General features: G+C 47.3%; 1 protein-coding gene across 1 annotated transcript; it reads right to left on the bottom strand.

The window, feature by feature from the left end:
• Window positions 1-1,371: 1,371 nt before the first annotated feature.
• Window positions 1,372-5,044, bottom strand: LOC113488941. Its single transcript, XM_026864374.1, has 6 exons — window positions 4,654-5,044; window positions 4,162-4,332; window positions 3,201-3,242; window positions 2,813-2,897; window positions 2,656-2,709; window positions 1,372-1,419 (listed from the first exon to the last, which is right to left on the bottom strand). The coding sequence occupies exons 1-6, from the start codon at window positions 4,857-4,859 to the stop codon at window positions 1,372-1,374; spliced, it is 606 nt and encodes a 201-aa protein (XP_026720175.1). The 5' UTR covers window positions 4,860-5,044.
• Window positions 5,045-17,555: the final 12,511 nt, after the last annotated feature.

Raw genomic sequence — 17,555 nt, 5'->3', positions numbered from 1 at the left:
TTTTTTTTTTTTTTTCTTTGCTCAAAATCCTCCTTCACTTGCACCTAAATTTGAGTCAAGTTCCCCAAATTCATACCAAATCAAGTCTGACTCAAATGAGGCAATCTCCTCAAAATTCTTCAGCAGGGATGTTCCAGATGTAGCACTTTTACTACAGAGCTCCTGAGAAATGGTGACATCCCCTTTTAACAATACCTTTTCAATGGGCATCCACTTTTTAAAAAAATAAATGTTCTTTACCTTGCTTACTATCATAGATGAGAATATACTTTATATTAAAGATTAGATTTTTGGAGCTTCAAAGGAAAAGGTCACCATCAAAATTATCTCTGCTTCTCACCTGTCTAGAATGTTAAAGTGAGGGACCATATACCATGGGAAAAAGGAATATTCCCCAATTTACATATCCCTTGCATTAACTAGCCATTCTACTGAAACAGAGCAAATTGGGATTACAAAAAGAACACCAACCAGAGCAGAGCTGATGACCAGGATTTTAGCCAATTAAGGAACTGTCCACTTGGAACTCCGTATTCAGCAGGATTTGCATTGTAGTATCACTGCCACTATTATTTATTACCAGTATCTGGTTTTTCTCAGCTTGCAGTGCACAACACACTGTACTCAGGGCCAGGGCTGTGTATCACAATGATAATTTTAAGACTGCTCTTGCTCATTCGAAAGGATATCAAGACAAAGTCACAGCAGGCATCCCGTGTCAGTTTTGTAAAGCAAATCTTTGCTGTTAATAATTTACAAGGCAATTACATCAGTGACTGCCTCTCAGCCAGCCAGCCCTGCCCTGGTGGAGACCACTCCTCACCCCAGCATCCTGCTGGATCTCACACCGTGTCTGCTGGGACACGAACAAGAAAGGCTCGTCCGGCTTTCAGACAGGACAAGCCTCACCACAGGCTGTCAACCACAAACAGCAAGGTCAAAGTCCCCCAAGGCACGGGCACTGGCCCAGCGCGGTCCGCTGGGGAGCAAAGACTCCTCTGAGGAGACTTTCCAGGCACCCGGCACCTGCCTGCCATTCCCTCCCTAAGAAACCCCTCAGCCACCATCACCTATGTCCCACTTCCACAAAAAAATGCTGTCAGAGTCTCCAGAGAGGGAAGCCGGTGCTGGCAAAGTGGTTCTCTGCAGAACTGGGATTTGCTGTTAAATCCTGATGGTAAGGACTTTGTGAGTCCCTGCTGGGAATGGCCTAAACAGGCCCATGTGGGCTTAGGACTCAGAAGATGCTGCAAGTCCATCACAGAGAATGGGATTTTGCCATCTACGTGCTAGTACAGGCATCCAGAAGGTAACTGCTGCCTTTATGACACTATACAGCAAAAATCTTTATTTTGTTTGGTAACTCCAAGCTTAGGCCAAGCGGATAGGGCCAGCGGGTTCCTCTCTCTCCCAGGCCAACTATTCAGAAGATGCAAAGCCCGGAAAACAATCCCCTGTCTCCACAAAAGGAGGCTGGTGCTGTGTGAGGAGCCAGGGCTGTGTCACGTGTACACTGACCCTCCTGCTCCGAGAGGGAGCCGCTGCCCACGGCCGGGCCACCCGCTGCCCCGCATTGCGCCTCAGGGGCTTCACCTTGAGGAACCGCTCTGGCCTCCACAGTTACTAACCTCAACTACTACTGCCGTGCTTGTCAGAAACTACGCTGGGACACGGCTACTGAACAAACTGACCCGAGACAGCAGGCAACATTTTGACTGGGCTTTGGAGCCCAACAATGATTAATTGGTCTCTTCCAAGGCCACCAAACCCTTAAGCACACGTACCGTTTTACTCAAGTCATAGCCACGGGAGGGAGAGGCCACAGTCTCTCCAAATCACCTCGTATCTTTGCTGAAAAATCTGCAGGACCCCTTCAGCCCTGACCATCTGACCTCAGAGAGACCACCGCTCACCATGCCCTACGGACGCACTGATCACATTCACCTGGGTTTTGTCTCAGAAGCTTCACACTACTTCTTTACTCTTTGTCTCACCTGACTTGCACCTTTGTCTAACCTCACTGTTTGGCTGCTCTGACACTCACAGCCTGCAGCTCTGAAGCCGGACAACAACAAGGGGAAGGCCTGAGGCCACAGCCCTGCTCCCAGCACACGCCGTCACCGCGGCGCAAGGGCCTGGGATGCGCAGAGGAGATGAGTTCAAGGTGCAGACCTGCGCCCGACGGCTCCCCCCGACCAAACCTCGCAGCCAGACCCATCACTCTGCTTGCGCCGAGCGCTGGGAAACACCTTCAGGGCTTCCAGCTGTTTTCGGTGCTCAATTCCACATCGTTTCAGAACCCTCCCCGTTGTTGGATCGGGACAGCCCCTTGGGGGTGTTTTCTGACCAGGCCTGTGCTGCACCCAGCTCCTCGGGACCTGCCCCACAGGGCCCTGCCCCAGCACCCTTCTCGGCTGCCGCGTGGGCCAGAACACCCACAGCCGGGCACTGGGCACTGGAGTGAGCACAGGGAACACAGGCTGCCTCTCTGTGCTCTCACCCCGGCTCTGGAGATTTCCACCCCAACTCCTCCAGGGAGGAAGAGGCCTGTGTCCCAATGGCTTCCCATCCCAGAAAGGCTGACCTTCCTCTCCTAGGGCCCATACTTCCCACCCATACACAGTGCCAAGGAGGGGAAATGTAGCCACTGCTTACATTTGCCTGGCACTGAACCAAAGCCTTGATGGTCTCAGAAGTTAACGTCACCGGCTAGAAAAGAGAACAAAGGCCAAGTGGGAGAAACTCCTCTGATGGTCCATGCTAGAAAGCAGAGTCACTCCCTTGACCCAGCTGCAACAACAAAGACACTTACAGATCCACTGAGGCCCAAGACTTGCACGAGTAGACCAATCGAGGGCAACGGGATCACCCGCATTTCCGGGACTCTGCTCCTTTGCCTGTGAACAGGGAAAGAAGAGCTCTGTATCACTGAACCCGGCTTTGCTCTCTCCCCTGCCAGCCCCTCCAGCACCATTTACATCAGAAGAAATCCAGACACAAAAGGAGCAAATGGTGGCAGCAGGATCAGCTTGGTGTTACTTTACCAACGCAAGGCTGAGCAACTCGGCCAGCGCTGCCCCGCAGCTGCCCCAGCAGTGGGGGTACCTCTCCCCCAGCTCTCGAGTTGCCTTTCAGCTCAGCTGGAGCATCCCACCGATGGCCACGCTGGCTCAGGGGTTTGCTACTGCAGCGGGAGTCACCTGAGGATGGTGTCCAGCCAAAACTCTTTTCTCTGTCGGGATCTGTAGAGACAGGAGAACCAGTATCACACCCCGCTGCCACCAACCAGGGGTCAGGCTGTTTCCCCCACACACAGTGGGAAAACCCAGACCTCTGGCGTCAGGTTCGCTTCTCAAGGTGCAAAGCAGTTTTCTAGCAGAAGCAGAAGGCATCAGGCTGATGCCCCTGCTTCCCCTCACTCCTGAGGGCCCCTCTCTGCAGCTCCAGTCCCAGCAGCTGGAGCACACGGACAGCAGGGCTGTTCCTCCCCAGAGCAGCCGCGAGCGGGGCGGGAGGCAGGGACCAGGGCCTCAGGCCACTCTGACACGGGCAGGACTTGGCCAAAAAGCAGCTCTCCCCTTGTTCTTGGGCCTTAAGCCAAAAAGAGCCTCCCACTGCACTCAGGAGCTTAGGGACTGACAGTGGCTGAGCAAGGGGAGGAGGAAAAAGCAAGTCTTTCTGCTCTCCTGGACAGATGGAGAATGGAGAAGGTCAAAGCCAAGGAGGCTCTGCTCCTCATCGAGCTGTCTCTCTCCAGGAGCCCCTTGTGATCCTGCAACTCTGCAGCCTTTGGGACCCCCTGGGCTGAGGAGCACTGTCGCAGACACGGGGCTTCTCCAGAGCGGGGAGCGACAGCCCAGCTCTGTCAGAACTGCACCTGGGGCTTCCTGGGACCAAACAGGATCAACTGTCTACACACAGCCCCCCCTCAGCCCACGCCCTGCCTCACCCTTTGACAGTGCACAGCTTGTGCAAAGGCTGTGTCCAGAGGGTAGAGGGCCAGCTCAGAAAATCAGCCGAGCTACAGAACGCTGCACAAGCAAAGCGGTGCCTCTGCTTCCCCCCGACCCCGTGACACGAGCCTGAGGAGCCAGCTGGGCTCTGAGGCAAAGCACTGGCCCAGACAGCCCAACGCCTGGCTGACACATCACCGACACTCACATGAAAGTGACCACGCAGAAGCTGCTGGGCCAGATGAGGATGAGGGTGCTGCAGCAGTCCAGGCCCAACACTGTCTCTTCCTCTTCACATCCACACGCTGCCTTCTCACTGTAGACCACCCACAGCTCGCTGAGACACACTCTGTGCTGTAGCCAGAACCTGGTGCCACGTCTGCAGTCAGGAAGAGCAGGGACTGATGGTGAGGTTGCCTTCTGGGGTCAGCTATGGCAATCCTCCTTAGGAGAGCCTCCATATCCAGACAGAGCCCTGGGAAGGGTGGCCCAATGTTGCTGATCACACAAATCGGAACATCCTTGCTGGGGAGACACCCTGGCTCTTACAGCCCTGTTTTCTGACCGCCTGATGCTCCCGAGGAAATTTCCTTGGGACTATCTTTGACATTGGATCAAAGGTAAGCCCGAGATGTCTCCCAAGGGCAGGTATTGTAGGCAGGAGTTGGGAAGAAAGTGTACTGCCATCTTCTCTTCTTACCTGCGCTTGTCAATAGCAAGGGTGTCTTGGAAAAGCAGGAGGTGTCGCATCCTCGTTCTCCCACGCCAGGTCACCTCCACACACTCGCAGTGGAGCAGCTCAGGATGCTGTTGGGACACAACACCCAGTTGTCTGCCACCGGAGCTCCCCCTGCAAAGGACACAGTTGTGGACATAAGATACAGGGCTCTGCTGGGAACCAGCCATGCCTGGTGCCACAGAGACAGAGCAGGCACGCACCGGGAGAAGCAGGAGGCCAGCTGGCCCATCGTGCTGTGGCCAGGCAGACACTTGTGCTGCGGAAGTGCTCAGCAAGGGGAAGAGCAAGGCCCTGCAAAGCCTTCTGAGGCTGGCAAGTGATGTCCCTGTGCCAGGGCAGTGCTGCTCCTCTCAGAGCCCGTCTCTCCCCAGCACTGCCTGTGCCAGCACAGCGCTGCACTGGAAGGCGCTGGTGGCTTGTGACATCACTGTGGGCCCTTTGTGATGTGGGGAGGGGCATGCCCAGGGCGGGGGACAAGGAGCCACTCCTACTCTAATGGCTTTTCCCACACTCCTAGCAAACTAAAGGAACTACATCCAAGCTAAGGGTCCTCAACAAGGCAGGCAGCTGCTGGCAGGAGTCACCTGGGAGCCAAGATAGATACCTCATGCCTGACTCCTTCCAGCTGAGCCAAGGCCTTCCAAAAGGCAACCTCAGGTACCTCGGCTCCTACTGCTGCCACCTCTCTGCACATGTTGATGTCCAGTCTTTCCATCTGCTCCCCCATACTGGACCCAGGGCTCAGGCCAGACTCAGAGAGACTCTTCGGTTGAGAAAAATGAGTTAACAGTCTGGATTTCCTGCTCCAAACAGGCTGTGGATGGACAATCCTCAAGAGCAAGGTGCTGTGGTTAAGGAAGACACAATACCCGTGAGCCGAGGTCACAGGCAAGCACACCAGTGTCACCCCAACAGTCCCACCAAACCTCTTAGACTCCCCCAGTGCCTTTGGTGACACAGTCCATTTCTCTGCTTGGTCTGGGTCACACACCTCCTGTCCCAGGGCACAAGCGTCACACCACAGGCCCAGTGTCCTCAACGGCAGCAGCTACCCAAAATGTTTTGTTGACGTTGGAGGCATGTACGTGCCCAAGAGCTGCTCAGGACTCTTGCCAGGCAGCTACTGCAGCCTGTCTGCCTCCTTTGGAGCAACCTGAAGTCCCAGGTAGCAGCCCCAGACTCTTCCAAGGTAGCTCTCTGAGGAGTGCCCATTCATCATCTGGCAGTCATTCTGCATGAACCTATCTAAAATCCTGCCAAAAGGTCTGGCGTCCTGTATACTAACCCATGATTGAGAAAGACAAAGCCCTGATGGTAACACCAGTCTTGGAGCCACAAGTTCATCTGTTGAGTTCTGTATTCTTCTTCATCCATCCCCCCAGCTGAAGGGATGGAGAAGAACACAATTTGTGCCCCCGACTCCTTAATCAATGTCCCCAGGGCCCAGAAATCTCTCTTCATTGCTTTAGGCCTTCTCCTGGTAATGAAGTCACTACCTACCTGAAAATCCAGGAAAGGGTAGTAGTCCTTGGCTCTCACTAGAGCAGGGAGTTTTGCCGTGAGGTCCTTGACATGGGCTCCAGGGAGGCAGAGACTTCTCTATGAAGCGGGTCCAGTCTGTGCATGGGGCCTTCGACCCCCCTCAGAATGGAGTCACCAACTACAATGACTCTCCTGGGGTTCTTTTTAGAACTGGCTTTAATACCTGGTCTAGAATGACCCGGCCACTGTGGACCTTGGTTTTCTTCCTTGTTTGTCTTATTCTCTTCCTTCTTCGCTTCTTCATTCAGAAGTTCCAGGGCCCCGAATCTATTGAGAAGGGAAAACATGGAGGATGAGGGAGGTTGGGAGAGTATTTTCCTGCTTCCCTGCGCGGGGACCTGTTTCCTGTTATAGATTACACATAACATTCAGTATCCCTTCAGGTAACTGGTGCCCTTAACAGCTTTGTCATAGTTTATACACTATCACCAACCATTTTTTAATAAGGCCAGTGAATTCCAAAAGCCAGGTTTCTTTTGACAGCCAGCAACAATTAAACCAGTCATTGTTAAACAGTGAGCAAGTTAGGCTTTGGTTATTTTAAATATCTATTTTTTTGTATGAGCTGCCACACATTCTTCTCTATCAAGTGCTCTACCTGTTCATCTGAAGCAGTCTCTGTAACAAACTGGAACAATGTAAAGATGTGTAAATGTGCTCACTCTTTCAGCTCAGTATACATCTCCTATCCAGGCTTCTCAGCTGCAAGTCATCTCCAAGATCAAGATTATCAAAAACAGTTCGCACACATGGTCTTGCAAACACCAGATCAATCTTAAGAGGGGAAAAAAGTGCAAACTGTGAGTTAGAATGCTGCACCGTTAGTGGGGGACAGTTAGTCAAGTCTAAAAAAAGAGTGGTTAACATCTGTATTTAGAACTATGTGACTACAGATACATCTCCCAAATACATTTGACAAAAAATCTCAAGAATATGCTAGAAGTTCCATATTTTATTTACGAAACCTTCGTTGTATCCCCCTTTCTTTTTAAGCTAGGGAAAGGAAGGGATTTTTAAATTGAATTGGTTAAACTTCCAATTTCCATTAAAATGGAACTTAAAATTAATCATAGAATTAAGACGTAATTTCAATCTCCTCAGCTGTACTTCCCCCAAGGAGAGAGCATTTTCTCTATGCAGTAAGCCTTTTGATCCTGAAGCATCTGGTTCATAGCACAGTCTGAGGCAAGACAGTTATTCTGTGAATGTCTGCACCAGACAAAGGCCACAAGAAGGTCATGGAAAAAGGGTCTTCATGAGAGTGAGACCAAGCAGTGACTTGCTTAGGTTCTACAGCACGCAGGTCTCCATTCACCGTATAAGAGGCAGTCAAAGATACAAGGATTCCTGCAGCTGGCAAACCCAGGCAGGAGTCACATGAGTACTTTCACTTGTCATTTTCCAGATTGTTTGTCTCATGACCACTTAATTTTTGGTTTGCAACAAAGCACTTAATCTGCTGACATGATTCACACAGTGAACGACACCATACCCAGCCCTCTGCAGAAAGCCAGCTTGTCAGAGCTGGGAGGAGTCAGCAAGGACCCTTCCTCTGCTCCCACGCTGCACAGTCCCTGGGAGACAAGTGCTGTTCAAGCACGCTACCCCACTCTAAGCACAGGTTTAGCAAGGGGTGTCCCTCATGTCCCCGCCACTCGCCAGGCTCCCCGGGGGCTTATTTTCGATCAGCTCCCATTTTCCTGCAGCGTCTTCTCCTGGGACAGGCTGTGGTCAGGCTGTTTAATTACAGTTTCCTAAATACACTCCAAGATACCCATAACCTTGTGAAACAGCCTGGTCACAGGTCCCTGGAGAAGTTCTCCTGTTCCAAAGGAAGAAAAAATAGTTCTCACTTAGGAAAAAAATGCAAACCTCTTACCTCAACACCATCAAACTTGACAACTGGTACATATGCATCTTCAGCTGCCTGTAAAGGAGCGGATGACTGTGTAAGAAAATATTTTTTGCTACTTTCATGTTCTTCCTAAACTGTGACAAACTACAGAATCTACACTGCTAAACTGCTTAGTGTAAAGACTGAGTTGCTTCTGAACCAAAATCTGTTAATAAGCTGCAAGCAGTATGGCACTACTACAATACTAATACTGGCTTAAAAAAGTTACTTAGCCAAGAGATTCAGAGGCTGATCCTGCGCTGTAATGAACCAGCACTGCACAACGCGCCACCAGTGTCAGAGCTGCTGAGGCACTTACTCTGGCTGTGAGGAAGAAAAGTAAGAGATTTCTGTAGCTATCTTACCACTGGTTAACATCCAGAGAAATCTAAAAAGTTCTGTCCACATCTGACAGTGTGTACTACCCTTCCCTATTTGGATTTTCTACCGTGCCTGAGGGCTGTCAGGTACATTATGGGACAGTTTTTGATGCTGCAGACCCTTGTCAGAACTCTGCCGCAGCCCACTGAGAGCCTGTTCTCAGGGGACAGTCATCCCAGCAAAGGCTCATCTGCTGTGCACATGAAGTCTTTCCAAATGCCTGCACGAGGAAGCCCAGGCTAAGAGGAACACTTCTCAGGAGCTCACTGTCCCAGGTGAGATGCGCAATACATTCCCCGGGGGTGATTTTACAAAGCAGTTTGCACGTTCACAGCCCAGCCCCTACTCACCTGATGTCAAGCTGACAGCGTGCGGCCCTTCCGCAACGTCTGCGTGGCCAAAGAGGAACAGGACCAGGGGAGAATGAACTAGAGGCTCTAAAGTACATCCAGAGGGAGACCACAGTTACTGTTACTGATTTGTTACTGAGCTGATGATTTTTGGTGATTTTGGTAAGAAATGATTAGGACTAATCAATTAAATGGAAACACAGAAATATCGGGGTTTATATAGATAGCGGTGTAATATTTTTAGTAGTCATAGAGATGTTGTATTTAGTTTAAAGTAACCATGCAGCCAGTTATGCTGCTAGATGAGGTACCATTGTTAGACTGTCTGGTGGGGATGATTTAGTGCCCTGTAGACCAGGTGTTTTAAAAGTTGCATTGTGAAAGGGCCTTGAGGCGTGTTAAAATTGCAATGTGAGCCAAAGTCCTTGAGTCAAGGACATTGGAATGTCTGTCTTTTAGGTCAGTAGTTCATGGTGGTTGCAAAAGAAGCCCCCGTGACTAGAAAGGGTTGAGAATAAGAAAATGAGTTACAGTAATGAACATGTTTATCCATGAGAACTTGATTAATAGCACAGAATCGTCTAGGTTGGAAAAGACCTCGAAGCTCCTCCAAGCCCAGCCATCAACCCAACATTAACAGTTCTCAACTCCACCAGATCCCTCAGCGCTATGTCGACCCTACTCTAAAACACCTCCAGGGATGGGGACTCCCCCCCTGCCCTGGGCAGCCCATTCCAACACCCAACAGCCCCTTTGTGGTAGTGCAGTTCTTACCCCTCCCTGCCCTCCTTGTTGGGCTGCTTGGTGCCAAGTGTGATTCCATCCACATTCCCCCAGGCCATACACCAATCTGTGGAGATAAGGACTGATAACCTTGAGGAGCCTGGCTCCTGCCCCTCCCAATTGCTCAGAAACTGTTATAATGGCCCATCATCTCCTGATGACCTGACACACCTGTGCCTGGGATGTGATCAGATGGAACAATAACAGGGTTGCATGTTACTGAAATTCTTGTGCAACTGCTGGAAGGCACCAGATAGTATTTGACAAAAGTCAATTATCTTGGACCCTATAAATTGCGACCACCAGAGAGACCCTTTGAGCTCTCCTGGATTGCAGCGGGCCTGTGACCAGCATCTCCCCTGAGCAGGGACGCCTCTCAGGTGTCATCTGCTCCAGACGGAAGGCCAGGGTGAAGTCCCCCCACTCGAGTCTCAATTATCGCCCGTTGAGGAATGCCAAGGCATTGGGAGTATTCGCTCTAAACTTGAGAGGGAAATTTTCTTTGAGCTAGCTTCTATTTCACCTGTTTATTGGGGGGTGTGGGGGGGTGTGGGTACGTACCCTTACCCTTGTTCCTGTGTGCTTGTCCCTTTGGTGTTCATTTTACCGAATCCAAACCCCTTTGTTTCTGTATGTATATGTCTGGTTTGTGTATGCGTATGTACATATGTGTATAAATTAAGGTACCGTTAAGTTGCTTAGAGTGAATCTTGTCATTTTAGAACCTCAGTCACTTTTCTTTCTGAGTTATTTTGTATTGACAAATAGTTGTTAGTTATTAATAAATCTGGACTATTTTCCTAAATTATTACTGTGTCAATACTTTCATCCGCGACAAATTGGCGTAGTCGGCAGGATGACAAGCAAAATCACCGAATACTTACAAAAACACGGTATCCAACCAAATCCCACCTTCCCAGAGGATTGGGCTTATAATAATTGGCACAACTGGGAAGAGGTAGAAAAACAGTTAACTAATGACAGAGGTGCAACTAAATTTGAAAAAAATAAAGGTATGTTGGGAGTGTGCCTGGAAGCTGCCTGTCACGAACAACAGAAGTTTAGTTGTAAAGTACAAAATTTACAAGATGAGATTGCAGAGCAGAAATCCACCAATCTGCTGTTATCAATTAAAATAAAGCAGCTGCAAGGGCAACTTAAGGAATCCCAATTGAAACAACAAAAACTGGGGGAACGCATTGAAATGATGCTAATGCAGTGTCCGACCCCCTCTGATATCGTTCAAATCAGAAAATTGATTGTGTCCCCTGAAGATTGCGATGGTAATATTTGGAGCGATACACATAATGATGGCTCAGACAAAAATGATTTTCAACCGCCTAAGTCTCCTCCACTTGCAGTCCGACCAATTATTAAAACAGAAGTAACACCAGGATCTCGGGGTGGTGTGAGAAGCCACATCAGCAAAACAACCCCTTTTGATGCGATTCAAATAGCCAATTTACAAGATCGTTTCGGCCGTAAGCCGGGAGACACCGAAACTGAGTACCAATGGAGAGTGTCTCTAAACGGGGGAGATAGAATCTTACTAGATGGCAGTGAAGCCAGTGGTTATTGGGGTCCTGGTGTCTTTTTGGATGCTGGTCCCACCCCCCCGACTGACCCCCACTCACCAACAAGTAGAGTGGCCTATTGGGCTGGTGGCATTGATGTGTTAGAGAGAGGAGAACCTGTGTTGATACCTATCAAATATCTAAATGACCTCTCCGCAGCTTTTACAAAAGCTGCCTGTATCCAAGCCATGCACCAGCGTAATCCTACTCATGTTCCTCTTTCGGCACCTATAGCTCCTGCTATACTCAAACTACTGATAAAAGGAGCCCCTGCCATGCTCAAACCTTTTCTCATTGCAAAATGGGATGAGATCCAGAGAGACTTAAATTATAACAAATTGATAAAATCTACCACGAACTGTTGATAATGGTGAGGAAGTAGACTTAGAATTAAAAGAATTACCCACTTGGGCAACATTAGTGCATGAAACTATAAACCATGCCCGAGAAATGGGATGGAATGAAATTCCCACTGAAACAAAAAATACAGGTCGCACTGTAAGGCAAATTAAACAATTGCATCAAAATAATTCTCAGGAACAAACCCCCCTGACCGACAATCCAGGGGTCAGGAATGGAGAAATGAGCTATGGAAGCAAGCACTGTCACTAGGAATTCCTAGAGCCGCGATTCAGAGGCAGCCTACTGGCATCATTCTGAGCCTAATTCAGGCATTTCAAAGATGTAACGCTCCAAATACTCCAACTTCCCCATCGCCAGCTCCCAGGAAAAAAGATAATCCTTTCCTCCCTCAAGAGGATCAGTTGCAAAACACAAGATCAAAAAACTGAAAAGGTCCGGGCAGCAATTGGGCCTGCCAGTCCGGCAAGTAAAAGCTTACCAGTGGATAAATGAGAACGGCCCTTACATTCTAATTCCAGTTGGTCCTCAACAACAATTAATAAAATTTTTAATTGATACTGGTGCACAAATTTCAATAATTACAAAGCGACATGCCGACAAGCTAGGCATACGACCTAGCCGGCGAAAGGTTAAAATTACCGGAGTTACAGGAACTAGCACTGTGTGCCAGACAGCAAAACTTAATTTGCGGCTCCCTGGCGAAAAATGTGTAACTCCTCTTCACTTTGCAATGAAGGAGCACTATGAAAACATCCTGGGTTTTGACGCATTGAACGGCCGAACCTGGCGTTTGCCGGACGGCAGCCTGTGGTCCTTCGGTTCAACTGCCAACCCTCACCCTAACAAAAATCAACCAACTGCCACAGTGCGTGTACTCTGTGCAGCTCCAGCACTTCCCGAATCAAAAATGACTGACGTCCCACAGTACCCTATTTCTGCTGCGGCACGAACTGGGATTTCTAAAGTAATTGCAGACTTAGAAAAACGACAGATTATTTCCCGAACTCACTCCTAATACAACTCTCCTGTTTGGCCAGTCCGTAAACCAGACGGGAGGTGGCGTTTAACAGTCGATTATCGGCGTTTAAATGCTAATACAGCCCCATTGACAGCGGCAGTCCCCAACAGTGCAACTTTAACCGCTACACTGCAAGCTGCTGCACATCCTTGGATGGCAGTGCTAGATGTAAAAGACATGTTCTTCATGGCCCCCTTAAGGGAAGAAGATAAAGAAAAATTTGCCTTTACATGGGAGGGTATCCAGTATACCTTTAACAGACTCCCACAGGGATATAAACACTCTCCCACAATTGCTCATGCTGCGCTTGCTGAACTTCTACAGACAGTTTCACTCCCTGAAGAGGTAAAACTCTATCAGTATATAGACGATATTCTAATTGGAGGAACCTCTCCTAACAAGGTGGGGGAGGTGGCAGCAACAGTTTGGCAAGCACTGCATGAGGCACAAATTGAAATTCCACCTGAAAAATGTCAGGGACCAAGTAAAGAAGTGAAATTCCTGGGCACTTGGTGGATTGCTGGAAGTGCGGCAATCCCACCAGATACTCTAAATAAAATAGAACAATCAGAAATGCCACAGTCTAGAAAAGAATTACAACAGCTAATGGGTACTTCAGGATATTGGAGAAAACATGTACCTGGATTCTCCATCATTGCCCGTCCACTGTATTCATTTTTACGAAAAGGAAAATCATGGAGATGGGACTCAGAACATGAGGAAGCAATTAAAACTCTGCTACTAGAATTAAAAACATATCAATCCCTAGGACCTGTTCATCCTCATGATCCTATTATAGCGGAATGGGGTTTTGCAGAACATGGTACCTATTGTAACTTATTTCAAATCGGCCCTGAGGGGCCAAAGAGACCTTTACTGTTTAGCTCACCTGCATTTAAAGAGACAGAGCAAAGATATTCAGAGTGGGAAAAGGGTCTTTTGTCTTTAGTCCGTGCAGTTAAACAGGTTGAGAAAATTCGTCAAGAACAAACTGTTCAGACCAGAGGTCCCTTTAATTTATTAGACACAATCCTAAAAGGGACTGCTCCCCCAGAGGGAATTGCACAAAACCTACAATTAGGAAATGGTGTGCCTATCTAGTGGGCGTGGCAGATGAAATGCAATTAACTGGAGGACACACACAAGTTTCTAAATTACAAATGCCTGTTAATACGGACCCGCTAGCATTACAACAACCATTTAAACCTTCACCAATTTTAGATGCACCCCCCTTCACTGAAGATTCACCAACAGAGGGTGTTTGGTTTACCGATGCCTCAGCAAAAAGAGTGGATAGTAAATGGCGATATAAAGCTGTTGCATTAGAAATCAAACAGGCAAACAAGTTACTGAAGAAGGTGAAGGCAGTGCTCAAGTAGGAGAGTTAAGAGCAGTTGTTTTGGCAGCACAAAATGAAGCAAAAACCATTTATGTAGTATAATATGTTACATAATATGTTAGTACGATCCTAAAAATTAGTGAGTTTATTGCTTAAAGCTCAGATTGTGATATAAAGCGTCATACATAGCTTGCAAGCGTTTTGTAAGTCTCCAGATCCATACATATATAGCTACAGTAAGGATTAACAAAATTGCTACAGATATCAGTAAAGCAACCACTGGGTGTAGGGCTGTGTTTAAGATTCCAGTAGTTGTCGGCGACCATCTGAAGAGCGTATCCGACCAATTATGTTTCCCTTCCTCCTCAACCATCTTTAAGACCTTTTTATCCTTTTCCCATCATGAAAGGTTGTGAGTAAGGTTTCTTGCCCTTTTTCCTTAACTTCTTCCAGTATCCGTTGTAAGTCTGGGTGTTTTAACAGGCTTTCTATATGACTGACATTTAAGCCTATGGGGACAGGAAGTACCTTTACCATGAGGCTGCTTTTCAAGAGGGAATGTGTAACCACCGGGGCAGAATAAGTAAAATCACACCCCAGAATGATGGTGAAATTACAAATACAATAATTTAGATGCTATATCAATTTCTTCTCTCGCCCATCTATGGTTATTGTGTCACACAGTGTCCTTAAACATGCACATCCCTTTCCGGTATAGACAACAATGGTTCTCAAATCTACGTTGGGGCGTGCTTCAAAGTGGCAAATCTTTTGGTCAGTATCTAAGCAGGTATCCTGGGTTAGTAAGATATTACTTTCACATATAAATCCCTGTTGTTCTTTCATGATAAAGGGTTCGAGATCTACTGCTTGCCATTTATTACCAGTATTCATAGCCCAGGTCTTATGTTCAAAGGAGTACAGCAGAGTCCCATTATAATTGACTCCAAGACTTACAATGGGGTGTATGGTGATTAATTTTGCATCATATATTGTTAACACAAAAGTTGTTACTTTATGCGTGTCAGGCCTATAGGTGAAGTTGACCATATTCCACCATGATTGTAACTTTTTCTCTATGTGGCATTATCCAAAATTATTTTTCGAATTTCAGTGGGAAGTGTACCCTCTTCTCCTCCCCTTATTACAGATTCTGCTACTGTTTGCATCCATAACTTAGCTTGTATGTAACTTAGAGCTATGGCGATATCACCTTGTAAAGCTCCCAGGGTTTCAGCAATAAGTGTGCGGTCCTTTGTTTCTTTTTGCTCCCAATCTGGCATTACTTTTGACATTGCCCATTGATGTACCCCTGATGTTGATAGTGAGGACCTCAATGGCTGTTGTAATTTTGATATATCCCTTGTAGTAGCTGCTAATTTGTTCATAATTACTTCTGAATCTATTGAATTTAACACTCCCAATTCGGTTCCTAATACTCCGGTTAGGTCCCTCTGTGGTCTTTTCTGGTAGGTATTTCCCTTTTTCCTTAGCCAAGTTGTCCATCCTTCATCTGAGGTTCATAAGAAGGGGAAACAACGTGGCTCTATATTAGAACTGTTAACTTGCATCTGTAATTCTACCTTTTTTAGAGACCATTTTGGATTGATCAGCACTTGCTGTTGGTCTATGTGTCTGATCATGTAAGGGCCGACCTCATATACGTTGGGTGTAAGATTTACAGTCACTAGGGTAGTCACCATGTTAAACTTAAAGGATAGCCCTAATTTATCCTTGGCCCAGAGACATCTCACAGAAACAGCAGGTTGAGTCAAAGTAAAATTATACCAGCATTCTAGATCTTTTGGATCACATATATGACCAATACTTGACACGATATATTTGGGATTTAAGATCTTGATCTCAGATACTGTAATCTGACGCACTGACCAATGGGTGATTTTATTCATTACTCGACACCCCACTCTAATCTCTTGCCCTACCATTCCCCATAATTGCGGTACTCCATTGACGTCTTTCCATTCCGTTTTTGTATACACCTCTGTTCCCCGCATCACTACAGTAGCTAAAGTTAAGGCTGAGTTAGTATGGGTCATACCCATGCTCCCAGTATACCCAATGTACGCTTGGGACCATGGCCATTCAGTGAACCTTTGACCGGGTATCTGGGGAAAGGAGATTATTAGACTTATCGTGAGAAGCGTAGTCTTCCCGGCTGAGTTTGTGTAACTTTCCATGGGGATTTGTGGGCCTTCTTTATTCGGGTGTGATGAATCCAGGCTGAGTATTCTTTAATCTTGATGGCCGTAAACGTTGTGAGTAGCACTTGAAACGGCCCTTTCCATTGTGGTTCCAACGTCTTTTCTCTAAGAGACTTAACTTACACATAGTCTCCAGGCTGAATGTTATGTACAGGCCCATCTAACCCTCTACCCCAAGTTCCAAATACATGTTTCCCAAATTTATTGAGTTGTTTACTTAATGCTATCATGTATGAAGTTCTAGTTTCTCTCCAACTTGCATCGATGTTCCTTTCTGTACCGCGTAAGGTCTGCCATATAACATTTCAAAAGGGCTCAACCCTTCCCTGGCCCTCGGTTTTGCTCGTATGCACAAAAGTGCCAGAGGGAGAGCCTGGAGTCAGGTCAGGTTTGACTTCTGCCCGAGCTTCACTATTTGCTGCTTAATTAAATGGTTCATCTTTTCTACTTGGCCACTAGATTGGGGACGATAAGGAATGTGAAGTTGCCAGTCTATACCCAGATGGCAACTGATTTGATGAACTACTTTCGAGGTAAAGTGTGGTCCTCTATCTGAGGATATAGTTGCTGGGACCCCAAAGTGTGGAATTATTTCTTGTACTAATATTTTTGTCACTTCCCGGGCTTTGGCAGATCTAGTGGGGAATGCTTCTGGCCAGCCTGAAAAGGTATCCGTTAATACCAGTAAATATTGATACCCCCCTTTTCTTGGAAGTTCTGAAAAATCAATTTGCCACTGTTGTCCCGGCCCATTTCTTTTTCCAGTCTGGTCTACTTCTAGAATGGGGGTATTCTTAGGATTAGTCTGGAGGTAAAGGTTACACTGTTGAGTCACCTGTCTTACTATGGTATACAGATTTCTAGCTCTAATACTCTTGACCAAATACCGGTATAGGGCCTCCGCTCCCCAGTGCCCTTTCCTGTGTTCCTCTCGTACCAGGTGTCTAGCTAAACAAGAGGGAATTACTACCTTCCCTTGGGGAGTGATGGCCCAACCTTCTTCATTATATGATCCTTCCAGGTCTGTAATTAACTTTTGATCCTCTTTAGTATAATTAGGCTTACCTTCTGGGATGATTTGCCCACCAGGAACTAAAACTCCCTCTATTTTTACCCCTCTTTTGGCTGCTTGTTTTGCCTCTCTGCCCGCCAGTTCATTTCCTTTTTCCAAATCCGAGTTCACCTTTTGGTGGGCCTTAACATGCATGATTGCCACTTTTCTTGGAAGTTGTACAGCTTCTAGCAGTTCCAGAATTTCCTTCCCATGTTTGATGTGTTTCCCTCGTGAGTTCAACAGTCCTCTTTGCTTCCAAATTGCTCCATGAGCATGGACTACCCCAAAGGCATACTTTGAGTCCGTGTAAATATTCACTGTCTTGCCTTGGGCTAATCCTAAA

This window comes from Athene cunicularia (genome assembly GCF_003259725.1).
Source record: "Athene cunicularia isolate RWA chromosome 26 unlocalized genomic scaffold, athCun1 chr26_part2, whole genome shotgun sequence".
NCBI lineage: Eukaryota > Metazoa > Chordata > Aves > Strigiformes > Strigidae > Athene > Athene cunicularia.
Note: the sequence above shows the minus strand (reverse complement) of the source record. Positions and strands in the feature narration are given on the sequence as shown.

What these genes read in the sequence shown, in the direction of transcription:
- LOC113488941 (XM_026864374.1), bottom strand. Translation starts at nt 4,859, where the DNA reads ATGGCTGGTTCCCAGCAGAGCCCTGTATCTTATGTCCACAACTGTGTC. An exon ending in TCTTGGGCCTCAGTGGATCT is followed by an intron (nt 2,710 to 2,812) that starts GTAAGTGTCTTT and finishes TCTCTTTTCTAG; the next exon opens with CCGGTGACGTTAACTTCTGA. An exon ending in TGGTTCAGTGCCAGGCAAAT is followed by an intron (nt 1,420 to 2,655) that starts GTAAGCAGTGGC and finishes TCTTCTGAATAG; the next exon opens with TTGGCCTGGGAGAGAGAGGA.